Source organism: Chiloscyllium punctatum, chromosome 40 (genome assembly GCF_047496795.1).
Source record: "Chiloscyllium punctatum isolate Juve2018m chromosome 40, sChiPun1.3, whole genome shotgun sequence".
Lineage (NCBI taxonomy): Eukaryota > Metazoa > Chordata > Chondrichthyes > Orectolobiformes > Hemiscylliidae > Chiloscyllium > Chiloscyllium punctatum.
The window spans coordinates 52,232,031-52,245,082 of NC_092778.1; the positions used below are offsets into that span (position 1 = coordinate 52,232,031).

At 37.7% G+C, this 13,052-nt stretch overlaps 1 protein-coding gene across 8 annotated transcripts in view; it reads left to right on the forward strand.

The window, feature by feature from the left end:
- The first annotated feature begins 754 nt into the window (after positions 1–754).
- Positions 755–13,052, forward strand: part of epn2 (epsin 2) — a 72,235-nt gene continuing 59,937 nt past the window's right edge. For 2 of the 8 annotated variants that reach the window (XM_072559897.1, XM_072559901.1), the window contains exon 1: positions 755–952. Coding sequence is in view for 2 of the 8 variants with exons in the window: in XM_072559901.1 (XP_072416002.1) it covers positions 934–952 (19 nt within the window). In the remaining 6 variants the exon portion in view is untranslated. The other 6 variants (XM_072559898.1, XM_072559900.1, XM_072559896.1 and 3 more) reach the window with 6 other exon arrangements.

Sequence of the window (13,052 nt, forward strand, 5' to 3'; positions counted from 1 at the left end):
CACAGACAGAATGGGTCAAATAACCTCCTTTCGCAGTGCAACAGTTCTGTGATATCTGGATACTCAGAGAAGCTTTATAAAACAAAGATTGACACAGAACATCATAAGATGATAACCAAAACTTTTCTCAAAGTTTTAAGGATGTCGTATAGTTGACAAGGGAGTTAATAGTTTTTGGGGGGACACAGGAAAGTGTAGTTAAGACTACATCAAATCTCTGATTGATGTATTGACCGGTAGAAGAGGCTTATAAGGGGGGGGGCCAATATTTTAGTCTTTTTTGTTTTACATTCTTCTTCTTTAAAAGAGATGGTTCAGGTGGAGGGCCGGCATTCTAGATCTTGGGACCTTGAGGTCTGAATTTGAAGACTGCAGATATCCAGGAGGAGATGACAGTGGTAGAAAAAGTGAGGTCACGAGAGATCTGAATAGATTCTCACTTGCAAAAGGATCAAAAATGAGGGGCACAGGTGTAGTGATTCACAAATGCAAAATGAAAAAAGAAACTTTTTCACATAAATTCACCCATTGCCACCACTCGTTTGTGGTGAAGGCAGATTCAATTTTAACATTCAAAAGGACATTAATTCATTTTTGACTATAAAGAATATGCAAGGGCAAAAGGAAAAGGCAGAAGAATGACACCAAGTCATAACGCTCATGGGGTAGCCAGTGCAGACATGATGGACACCATGACCTCATTTTGCACTTGTAACGGGGCGTTTCTATGAGTAATAAAGTCAGGACTTCAGTTTAATCGGGAGCCAATCTAAGCCAAAAGCACCCGAGTGCGGTAGAGGAAAAGGACTTGATACAAGTTAAGACATGGGAAGCAGACATCTAAATGACGTCAAGTTTAGAGAATGTGGGAGACTAGCCAGGAGTGTGTTGTGAAACTTGGAACATTCAAGTCGAGATCTAACCAAATCATGAATGAAAAGTTTCAGAGGAGGTAGGCAAAGGGCTAGATCGTTACCTCACAGCCGCCTGTGGGATCTTACTGTACGCCAAATTAACCCGTCGACGTTCTCTATAATTTCCGCAGTCCATGGCTGTGGACTTCAAAGGTATTTTGTGGGCTGTGAAGCACTTTGGGATGCTTGGGTGAAAGGCGATACTTAAATGAGAAGGTTTGTTTATTTCGGAAATGCGGGGGCGTAGAAGTGAGGTTTAAAGGAATGAAAGGGTTTGTTTACCCGAGGTCGCTCTCCTCTCCGTCTGCACGTCTCTCTCTCTCTCTCAATCTTTGAAACCACACCTCCATCAGTGCTCGTACTGGCGCTACCGCCATGTTGTTGAAGGGCGGACTGCAGCAGCGCGAGCGACAGAGCGATCGGCCGTTAGCGGGGGGAAACGCCCAGAAGCTTCTAGGCGCCGGCGCGCGGGTGCGGCTGTGGAGCTGCCATGAAGGTAAGGGGAGCGATTATTATCGTCCAGACAGAGACAGAGAGCAAGCAATGAAAGAGTCTTCAGGAGTTGCGGGGAAGGTAAACAGATTCTCTTTCTCCCTCCACGCCCTTTTCACTACACAACCTCCTCCATGTCGTCCTCGTCCACACGAAGGCCGGGAGGAGTGGCGCAGGCTTCAACCAGCAGCCAGGCCTGTCTGTGCTTTAAATCTGTTTCCATTATTTGTTGTCGCTGGCGTCTCCCTTCCGACAGAGGAATGATAGTTTTTCTCTCGTTAAAGGTTTCCCGGGGGTGATTAAGAGGGGTTGGAATATGTTGCACCTTGCTGCTTTTTGTTAGCCACTAACTGTGCCCCCACCCCTCCCCCGTCAGTGACTGGAAGCTGTCAATGTGACTGAGGTGCGTTTTTATAGTACTTATTTCATAAGTAGATTTGTCGACTCATTTCCCAAATCTCCCGTGAATGTAAAGTATATCCTTCTGTATATCCGCCTTAATAGAATCATTTTTTGCTTTAAAAAAGTCAAACCTGCATTTTAAAAATATTGTTAAAACATTCATCCATACCTGTAAGTTCTTTTTTTGTGTGTATCGTAGTCATGTACTGTACAAGAAATGCTTTTTTTAAAAAAAACCCTGTGTGTTGATTAGCTTTCATCTATTTCTGTAAGCAGTTTAACAATCCTGGATACAGTCCCTCCCCTCCTTTTCGTTGAATTGAGTGTTGCAAGGTACATCTTTTTCCAGCTCATTTAGGTGATGTATGGTTTTCACCAAAATGTTGATTAGATTAGGGAATTTGATGTCCCAAATAACTGGTAACTCTAGAATCTCTTGTAATAAGACTTATTTGGCCGTTGTAAACCAGTAGACCTGTTGTATTTGTACTGGAAAAAAGTGTTTCGGGAAAGTTAAGGTAATCCAAGGAAATAATCATTATGGATGTATGAAGTTAGATTATTTATGATATTTATATGGCATCTTGAATAACTTCAAGGCATTTCCAAATGCTTTATAGACAGTAAAGTACTTTTGAAATCCTGTAATTCATGTAAAATTTACAATGGTATTGGAGAATATATTTTGCTGGTATGAGTGCACATAATCCCATTGTGCATAATTTACCCAAGAATGATGATTCATATTTTAAATTGAGCAGCTGCTGGTAGGGCTGTGGTGAGTTAGGATATCAGTGACGTGAAGGAAGTCTCAGATTCTAAGAATTCTTTGTAAATATGCACAGAAGTATTTGCTTTTTACTATTGAATAAATTCTTGCCTGGTCAGTCATTCTCATTCTGACACACCTTAAACAATAACTAAGGTGTGTATTTCTACATTTTATAGAATCTGTTCAGACACATGATGGCATAAAATATTACATTATTTTCTGATTTGCTTGCAGTTTTATTTATTTGTGGAAAGTGCAATGCTGCTAGCACCCATTGAACAAGAAAGTAAAAGCTTTCAACTCTTGTTCATCATCATTGGTTATTTATCATAGTTTTATTTGTAAGTAATTTTTCTAAACTTGGTTCTTGTTCGAGGCATTACACAAAATGAAATGCTTTTTGCACTTGGTGCATGTCAGCTAATCTACTAATCTTCCTAAGCATAAAAGACTCTGTTAGTAAGTGGAGTTAAAATCAATCTGTTTAAATAAAATCTTGTACTTTGGAACTCAACCAGCAGCAACATTGTTTTCCTACGTGTGGTTTTCTTGATCATTGTATATGCTGGTGAATGTTGACTATTAATAAGGATTATCCTTCGGTTTGACGTCATCAAGCAGTGGATTGACTTTTGTGACAAAAGTGTAATGTAACTGAGCAAATCTGATATCAAATTTGTCTTAATTGTGTTACACATTGTAATAAGCTATTTCTTCTTTGTGCACATATTGGCTCCACAAATTCAGTCTCTGGAATGCCCATTGTACTGAATTCTAGTTGCACCTTTTTAACACACTTCGTTCGAAGCTTAAGCCTTTTGACAGTGCAGTAGTTTTTTAATGCTTCATTGGTGTCAGTCTAGATTATATACCCAATTTTCAGATGAGAGCTCTAAACCACAAGCTTCTGTAACTAAGACAAGAGTCCTTTATCAACTAAGCTGGTGTCCAAAATGCAAATGTTTCTGACTCTCAGCAAGAATGCTGATAGCTAATAAGCAATGGAAGGCAATGTAATAGGCATTTGATACTCATAAAACAATAATTTAAAAGGATTAAATCAACATGCACTTCTAGTAAGATTTTTCATCAATACCGTTACCTGTATTTATAAGTTGCCTGTATTAACTTGTCTTACTTAACGACACTCCCCTTCTAGTGGTGCTGTAGTGCCTCCCTGTTTGAGACTGATTATCATATAATTTTCAGATACACTGAGAATGCAATGTGTTGCTTCTAAACATTGGGGGGAAGAAGTGTTGGGCCATGGGTTGACAAGAATTTATGGCAGAAATATTTGTTACAATACTTAAGCATACTTGTGTACACCAAGCTTTTCATATATATTATGTGACGTTACATTTCAAGAGTAGCATACAGCAAATAACTTTAAAGATCATTTGTAGTTTATGCAATTGCATTAATTTTTGTGAACATCAAGATCTCGAGCATTTGTGATGAATGATCAAGTTCTAATGACTGGCTTGGTGCAATATTGATCTACATTTAAGAAAATTCTGGTTCTTCAGTTAGTAATATTTTCTGTGTGACAATGTGGATCAACAAAAATAAGAATAACTTGTATCTTATATAGTGCAGTACTTTTAACATAGTCTGTGTCTTCACAGAAACAATTAATCTAATGAAAGTTAACACCAATACCTGGCAGGAATTTCTTTCTTTAACATCTATTGGATAATGCCCTGATCATGTAGAATTACTTTATACATACTGAACTTGCTTTTAAACCAGAACCTTCAAACCTAGTGTTAGGAACTGAGTTAACTTGACATAATAACTGAACTGAGATAACTGCAACAGCAGTTATAAAATCTGGTCCTGCTGTTTCTTTTATAATTCACTCATTGAATATAGGCTCTAATGCTGGATCAGCATTTATTGTCCATCCTAATTGTCCTTGTAAAGGTGGTGGTGAGCTGCTGCCTTGTATTGCTGCAATCTACTTAGTGTAGGCACCATTGCAATACTGTTAAGGGAGGGGGTTCCGGATTTTTATAAACAATCTTTGTCAGTGTTGCTATTCAGTTATAAGGTTATAACATCATTTACAGTAAGCTATTTTATTAATTTAGAATAAAGTTAAAGTTTCCATAGATCTACCAAATCCCAGGACTGTTCTCTCTCAGAGAGAGAGAGAGATAAGTGGTAGCGTAACCTGAGGATCACCACACCACGGGTGAGGTTGAGAAAGAGAGTCCTTCATGATGACCTCAACTGGTGCAGAATTGAACCCAGATTTTGGTATTTCCCTATTTTATAAACCAGCTGTCTTGCTAACTGACCCCCTATTAAAATGTCCAGTACTTATTAGCCGAAACAATTAAATACATTTGACGTCGGTAACCAATTTTACTCCCTTGAATGTTCCTGTGCAACAATGTAGCGAGTTCAGAATTTTAGCACCACAATTTTTGTAAAATTCTACGAAAAGGTTGAAGGAGAATGAGTCAAGACATGCTCTATTAGTAATAAGTTTCACTTTCCCAGAATCTCTCAAATCACCGATATGGAAGACCATTTTAGCCTCTCTCCATTTGTTCAGTAAGTGAGATCTTAATGTGTTCTTCTCATCCACCCTGTAATGTAGAATTTATTTCTTAAATGGCTCTCTTTGCACTTATTCCAAATGTTGATCGCTGTGTGAAGAATTAATAACCAGTTTGGATCCTTGCCTGTGTCACCAAGTTCTATTTCCACAGTTTAATTGAAAGATATATTTTAGTTCAATGTTTATCCTAAAAACTTGCTGAAATTCTGACACATCTTTTCCCAGTTAAAAATTCCCAGTCATGAATTATAAATTTTGGCCATGTAGTTGCACTTTCTATTAGCTCTTCATATTTGGCATTGAACCTCAGATTCAATGTCTTCAACTCGATTCTTGGCTATTTGAATACTACTCGTGGAATATGTAGGTTGTCTATTTTTCTGTGCTGTGCATAACACATTGGTGTGCATTAAACTTCATCTCATTTTTCTTAATGAAATAATATATTAATTTTCTGATGTTTTCATTGAAACTAACTTCAGATGATTCCAAAGGAAAAGAGTAATCACCTCGGAACTTTTTCCATACAATGCACGTGAAAATTGGAGCTTGCAAATAAAAACTTCATCTTGCAATTAGGTAGCAAAAAAAGCAGCTATGCTTTTCAGGTGTTTTCTATAAATGATGAGTCAGTTAAGCAATCCTGTACAATATTATTGATGAAAAAAGCAAGTATGGTGAGGCTAGAATTCTTCTTTTTTGGCTCATTAGTGTCAAATCTATGCCTGATTAGAATTTTGATACATCACTATATTTATAATACCTGAACTATGTCTAAGCCCACTTTGGATTATATTTTCTGTTTGTTAATGAAATCAAACATTGTACTATTTTATCATTTTTTTAAACAAATTATAAAATTGACTAATTTCTTGACATTGTTCTTGATTATAGTACCTTTTTATGTTATAGTATCTGACCACCACTATATGCTTTAAAAACCTAGCAATACCAGGTTATATAGATATGTTAATTGACTTTAGGCTTTCAGCACCCTTCCTCAATTGAATGACATCTCTGAGTGTACCTGCCAAGACAATTATCTCATCCATACTCTAGCCTTGGAGCATTATCATTTTTGGCAGGTTCCTTAACTTTTGTCCAAGAGCATACATGGTCTGATAGTTAACTAAAAATTGTTGTTTTCCTCTTGCTGTATGAAATTTTAGGTGGTTCATGAAAACTGAAAACCTTTATTAGGATAATTAGACTGCATTTTGGTAACATTACAATAATCAATGTCTTGCAATTGATTCACTATTAAAACATAATGGTAAGTGTATGAAATGCTTTTGCGTTCTGTCACGAACTAAAAATGCTCGGCAGTACAATTCTTGGCTTATGTCCTTTATGATTTCTCTTTTTTCCTTTGAAATCATCTGAAGTTAGTTTCAGTGGAAACATGAAATTTAAAAAAAACAAAAAAGATGAATTTTAATGCAAACTAATATAATATAATATGATATGTACAGATCAGAAAAATAGACAATCTACATATTCCAGGAATAGTATTCAAATACCCAAGAGTCCAGTTACAACAGGCTTGGGAGTCTGGGTTATGACTGAGTAGAAAGTTTCCAGTTATGTGATAAAATATAAGTGGAGGGAGCAGTGTGTGATGATCAGATAACGTGTTCAAATGTATTAGCTTGTATGCAGTTTTCTTCCTAAGGCATATTAGTACCAGTATACTACATCAGCCTATGACAACACAGGCCCTATTTACAAAACATTCTTGATGATTTGATGCCAAAACTCCATCTATAATTTGATCATTTAATTGATGTAACCTACTGTACTTAATTTAGTCAGATATTTATTTTGCTTCCCTTACATAATTCCTACTTCTCCCACCTCTCCAGTGTTGGCAGAAAGAAATTTGATTACTTTAAGCAACTCGTTAACTTATTCTCCTTTGTTATCAGGTCATTGAATCAGGCCTCCAGTTCAGCTGCTGTAAATATACCGGCTCAAATAATTTTAAAAAAATATTGAATTGTAATTAAATTTTGATTCCAAGTAGCATCTCTTTTTGTCCTGAACACAGTTATTGATAAAAACATTTCACTAACAGGAATTTTTAAATTATTTGAGGATAGGGCTCTAAAAGTTTTATCTTTAGATATTTGTGGGAATTATATATTTAGTTTGAAAACGAACTCTATTGGCTGATTCACATTCAATTTGTTGATTCTTTTTTAAAGTGTTGTTTTCTACCAGTTACCTTTTTGACTTTTTTCTTGATAATGTTGGGACTTTCTTGTTGGGCTCTGAAGTATTCTAATGTGTGGTACCTTACCAAACACAGTTTGTTAATCCAAAAATATTGCATCCACTGATTCCCCTGCTGTTTGTTGCCTTAAAGAATTCTTGTGCTTTCTTGGGCATAATTTCCCCTTCATAAAGCCATATCGACTCTGCTTGATCATGTTATGTATTTCTAAAAGCTCTTGATCCTTTATAATAGCCTCAAACAACTTAAATTAACACCTTAAGCTAAGTCACCTGTAGTTACCTTTTTTTTTGTTTCTTTCGAGGAGCAGGAGAGTCGACGTTTCGAGCATAAGCTCTTCATCAGGAATGAGGCAGTGGCCCATGGGGGTTGAGAAATAAATAGGGGGGTGCGGAATGCTGGGGGAAAGGTAGATGGGAATGCGATAGGTAGATGAAGGAGGGGTGGAAGGTCAGAGAGGAGGGTAGAGCGGATAGGTGGTAAGGAAGATAGTCAGGTCGAACAGTTCAGGAGGGCGGTGCCAAGTTGGAAGTTGGATCGGGGAGAGGGGAAATGAAACTGGTGAAATCCATTTTGATCGCGTGTGGTAACTCCACCTCCCACCCCTCCAAGGATGTGCAAGTCCTGGACTGCTTCCACCTGCCAAACTCTAGCCACCTGCTGCCGAGAGGAAGAATGCCTCATCTTTTGCCTTGGGACCCTCCAACCACATGGGATCAATGTGGACTTCACCAGTTTTCTCATTCCTCCTCCCCCCCCATCTTATCCCAGATCCACCTTTCCAACTCTGCACTGTCCTACCTGTCTATCTTCCTTCCCACCTATCACCTTCACCCCACCTTCATCTACCAATTACATTTCCAGCTACCCCATCCTCATTTATCAGTCAGCCCTCTTAGGCCACCCTCTCGTTCCTGACGGAAGGGCGTTTGCCCAAAATATTGATTTTTTTTTTTTCCCTGCTCCTCAGATGCTGCCTGAACGGCTATGCTTTTCCAACACCACACTCTTCACTCTGATCTCCAACATCTGCAGTCCTCACTTTTTCTCCTTTTTTTTTGTTTCTTTCCCTGTTTCAATAAGGCTGTCCTGTTGGCAGTTTTCCAGTGCCCTGGAACTTCTTCAGAATTTAAGGATTCTTGCAAGGTTACTACCAGTGCAACCACTGTTTCTGTAGCCACTTCCTTTAATATCCTAGGATGCGTGCCATGAGTTTCAGGGGACCTAACACTTTTTAACCCTATAGTTTTTCTAATGTCTTTTCTCTAACAATAACAATTGTATGTATTCCTCGCCTCCTTTTGCCTCTTGATTAATTATTAATTTTGGAATGTTATTTCTGTCTTGTACTGTGAAGACATCAGCATATGACAATTTTTCATGCATTGTGTATATTTGTGCTTCACTGGGAACTGTATAATTGGAACTTTAGAGTTTCAATTCACTTAGTTCTTGAGTAATCTGTTTTCTGGATTCATTTTTGTGTTAAATCAATTACTTTTCCGCTTGGAAACCACATCTAATGTATGCATCCTGTGCTCTTGAATGGTTGTATGTATTAATGAGTATTATTGGTATAAAATGTCGTAATTATGCTTTACTAAAGCCAAGGTTAACCTAAGGGGGATTGTCAAATGTTGTTACGAATGAGCTGCCTCTGGAAAGTGAAAGAATAGCATGCAATGTAATCCTTTTTGAAGTGCGGAGGAATACTGATGCCTGTACCAGGTACACACAACATATGGACTGTCTGAAAGTATCAAATTTGTGATTTTTAAGAGAAAAATAGATATTAGCAAAGCAACAGAATATCAATATCTTATAATTTTCCTACAACGATCAGAACATAGCATATAGACATCATTTGGTCTTTGTTTTAAAGTTAAAAATCTCCTTTTCTATTTTCATGTATCACTTTGATTTTAAACAAAATGTAACTGAATTGACAGCTTATTATGTGGGAATCAAAGTATTACAGCTGGTAGGAGCATGGGAAATTCTCCATTGTACAGGGAGTTACATTATATCGTGGAGATGTAAAATTCAGGCAATAAGGAACAATATTTAATTGTAACGTGCAAACGTTATTTGGGCAATTTCAATAAAGTCATATAAATCTGTGACAGTATAGCACAAGATTATTGTAGATCGGAATGGCTTTAATTTTTAAATGCTAAATGGTGGAAACATTTTTAATAACGTTATTATTAATGTAACTGAAGTGTAATGTATTCTGAGAATATGATTCACTACTGTATTTGAATACTATGTATGAAACCACGCATTTTTAAAAAATCATTGGAGATTGAATTTTTAATTATCTGTATGTGCCTTTTTGCTGCAAATGGCAAAAATGACTTGTTGGATATACAAAATATTTGCTCCAGAGTGGTGGAAAAATACCAACAAAATTCTGTGGCAAATCATGTACAACAGCTGTTACTTTATTCTAATTGAATATTGAGCTAAGAATGAAATTATACTGGAATGATACAGACTTCTGAGATCTCAGACCAAATATTTAATAAAGAAAATGGCAATCAATCTTAAGTATGTTTATTGAGTTTGCTCTTTTGGAATCTTCAGAGAACTAGTATAAAATTTTTAAAATCAAAATGGTAAAATTATGGAAGCAAAGACATACAATAGTTGCATAAATAGTTATTCAGAATCTGCTTTGGAAATGAGATGAGGGAAATGAATTTGGTAAAGAATTCTCTGTACTTTAATAGAAATTTATTGATTGAACCAGAATATTTTTGTTGTGTTTTCCTAAAGCCACTAGAGTTTTATTTCTTGAAACTTAGTTACTTCCTGCCTTCCCCAATAATAAGGTCCACATGAATTCCTGCTATGCAACATAGTTTGGGATTTTACTTTACAGGAGAATCATTGACCTTAACCGCAGGCACTGATGTAGTAGTTATGTCAGAGCCCCAGGCTATTATTCTGGGGCCGTGGGTTTGAAGCTCACCATGGTGGTGAAATATGAACTCAGTAAAAATCCAGAATAAAAAGCTGGCCTAATGACAACCAGGTAACTGATATCAATTGTTGTTTTGAAAAAGTAACACCTGGTTCAGTCGTGTCCTTTAGGAAAGGAAATCCTTCATCCATACCCAGTCTGACCTACAATATTATTTCCAGACTCTCAATGTATTTGACTAACAGCTCTCTCCCTGAGATTTTTCATCAGATTGCCTGAAATGGAGTGCACTAAAGCACATTCTTTTAGCACAGTTCTAATTCTCTTGCTAACAACGAGTATCACTTAACTGACACTTTCTTGGTTTTTTTTTGGCTCCAATATTACTCAACTGTGACAAGCAATTCCAACTTGTGCTTCTGCCTTTATCCCACTGTCAGCTATTGACAGTTCTTGAAACTTCAGTGAGCCCCAAGCACCTCCAGGCCAACTGCTGCAACTTAGAGATATCGTCAGGGCTTTTAGGAAGGGGGCAGCATTTTAAGATATTGAGTGCTGCAAACGCTGTTGCTTTTATCCGAAGCAATTTTTAAAAAAAATTGATGTTTCAAAATAAATTTGAAACCGAATTCAGTTGAGCCTTGAATAAGATTTTCTGGAATAGATTATAAGTTGATGAATGCATAACACATATATTTTGTTCTTAATGAGATCTGAAATTGATGCTTCTAGATTTGACTCAAAAGATTAACTTATGGCTGCATATTTTGCATCATCACTAAGATTGTGTTTTTTCATCTCCTGTAACATTGCCACGGTTTGCTCTGTGTCTTGAAATCCTTACTTGTGCTTTTATTACCTATGATCATTCCATCATGCTGCTGGCTAGTCTCTTTAATATTAGGAGAGAAATGGTACTGGGAAAATTGGGATTGAAGGAGGATAAATCCCCAGGGCATGATAATTTACATCCCAGAATACATAAGGAAGTGACTGTAGAAAAACTGGATGCTTTGGTGGTCATCTTCTGGGATTCTGTAGACTCTTGAACAGTCCCTATAGATTGAAGGGTAGCTAACGTCCCTCCAGTATTCAAAAAGGGAGATAAAATAGGGAAAGGTAGTAAGCCTATCAGTAGTAGGGCAAATTCTCAAATCTATTATCAAGGACTTTATAGTTGAGCATTTAGAAAGCAGTGGCAGGATCAGACAGAGTCATAATACATTTATGAAGTGGAAATCATGCTTGACAAATCTATTGGAATTCTATGAAGATGCAACTCGTAGAGTTGACCAGGGGGAACCAGTCAATGTGGTATATTTAGACTTTCAGTAAACCTCTGCTGAAGTCCTACATGAGAGATTATTGCACAAGATTAAAGCGCGTGGGTTTGGGGGAGATGTACTGAGATGGATAGAAAATTAGTTGGCAGAGAGAAACAAAAAATAGGTATTAATGGGTCCTTTTTGAATTGGCAGACCTGTGGATGCCACAGGAATCAGTGCTGGGACCTCAGCTATTCACAATATATATTCATGATTTGGATGAGGAAATAAGATGTAACATCTCAAAGTTTGTAGATGATACTAAGTTGGGTGGGAGGGTGAACTGTGATGAGGATGCAGAAATCCTTTGTCGTGATCTGCACTAGTTGGATAAATGTGAGGTTATTCACTTTGGAAGCAAAAACAAGAAGGCAGATTACTACCTGAATGGCTGGCTGAAAATAGGGAGAATGAAGTATGCAGTGGGACTTGATGTCCTTGTGGCCCAGTCGCTGAAGCTATGCACATAAGTATAGCATGCGGTAAAGAAGGCAAATGGTATGTCGGCCTTCATCACAAAAGGTTTTGAGTACTAGTACGAAGATGTGCTAATACTGTTATACAAGGCCTTAGTGAGGGCATACCGAGAATATTGTATGCAGTTTTTTTTCCTGCTTTTCTGAGGAAGGATGCTCTTTCTTGAGGGAATGCAGCATTTACAAGGCTGATTCCAGAGGATGGCCGGACTGACTTATGAGGAGTGATTAACTAATTAGGTTAGGAGTATTTTTGCTGGATTTCAGACAAATGAGGGGTGATCCCATGGAGACTTTTAAAATTCTAACAGGACTAGACAGAGTAGATGCAGGGAGGATGTTCCCAGTGGCGAGTGTGTCCAGACCTAGTGGTCACAGTCTGAGGAGATGAGACATTTCTTCATCCAAAGAGTGGTGAGCCTGTGGAATTCATTACCACAGGCAGTAGTTGATGCCAAAACATTGATCCCAAAACATTGATCCCATTCATTCCAAGAGCTATATTTAGCCACCCACTGAATACATTCAAAGGTAATGGGGGGGAAAGCAGGATTAAGCTGTTGAGTTGGATGATCAGCCATGATCGTGATGAATGGCAGAGCAGGCTTGAAGGGCCAAATGTCTGCATCCTGCTCCTATCTTCTCTGTTTCTATGTTACCCCCTGAAAACATTATCATCTGCTGCCTACGACCTAACTTGCACCACATCCTGTTTGCCTATCATCCTTGCATTAATCTAATTCTGGCCTCTGGACATAAGAAATGGCTTATGGCTGCAGGGACATCATGTACAAGTCTCTGAATAGAGGAGAGGTGGAAGAACCTACACAATGTTATAGGTGTCCTTATAGTCACTATCGCGTGTTTCTGCATAAAGCTGTGTGTAGACCTTCAGTACGCTATCACTGTCATTATGTGCTGAAGTCCTACGTGTCCATTTGTG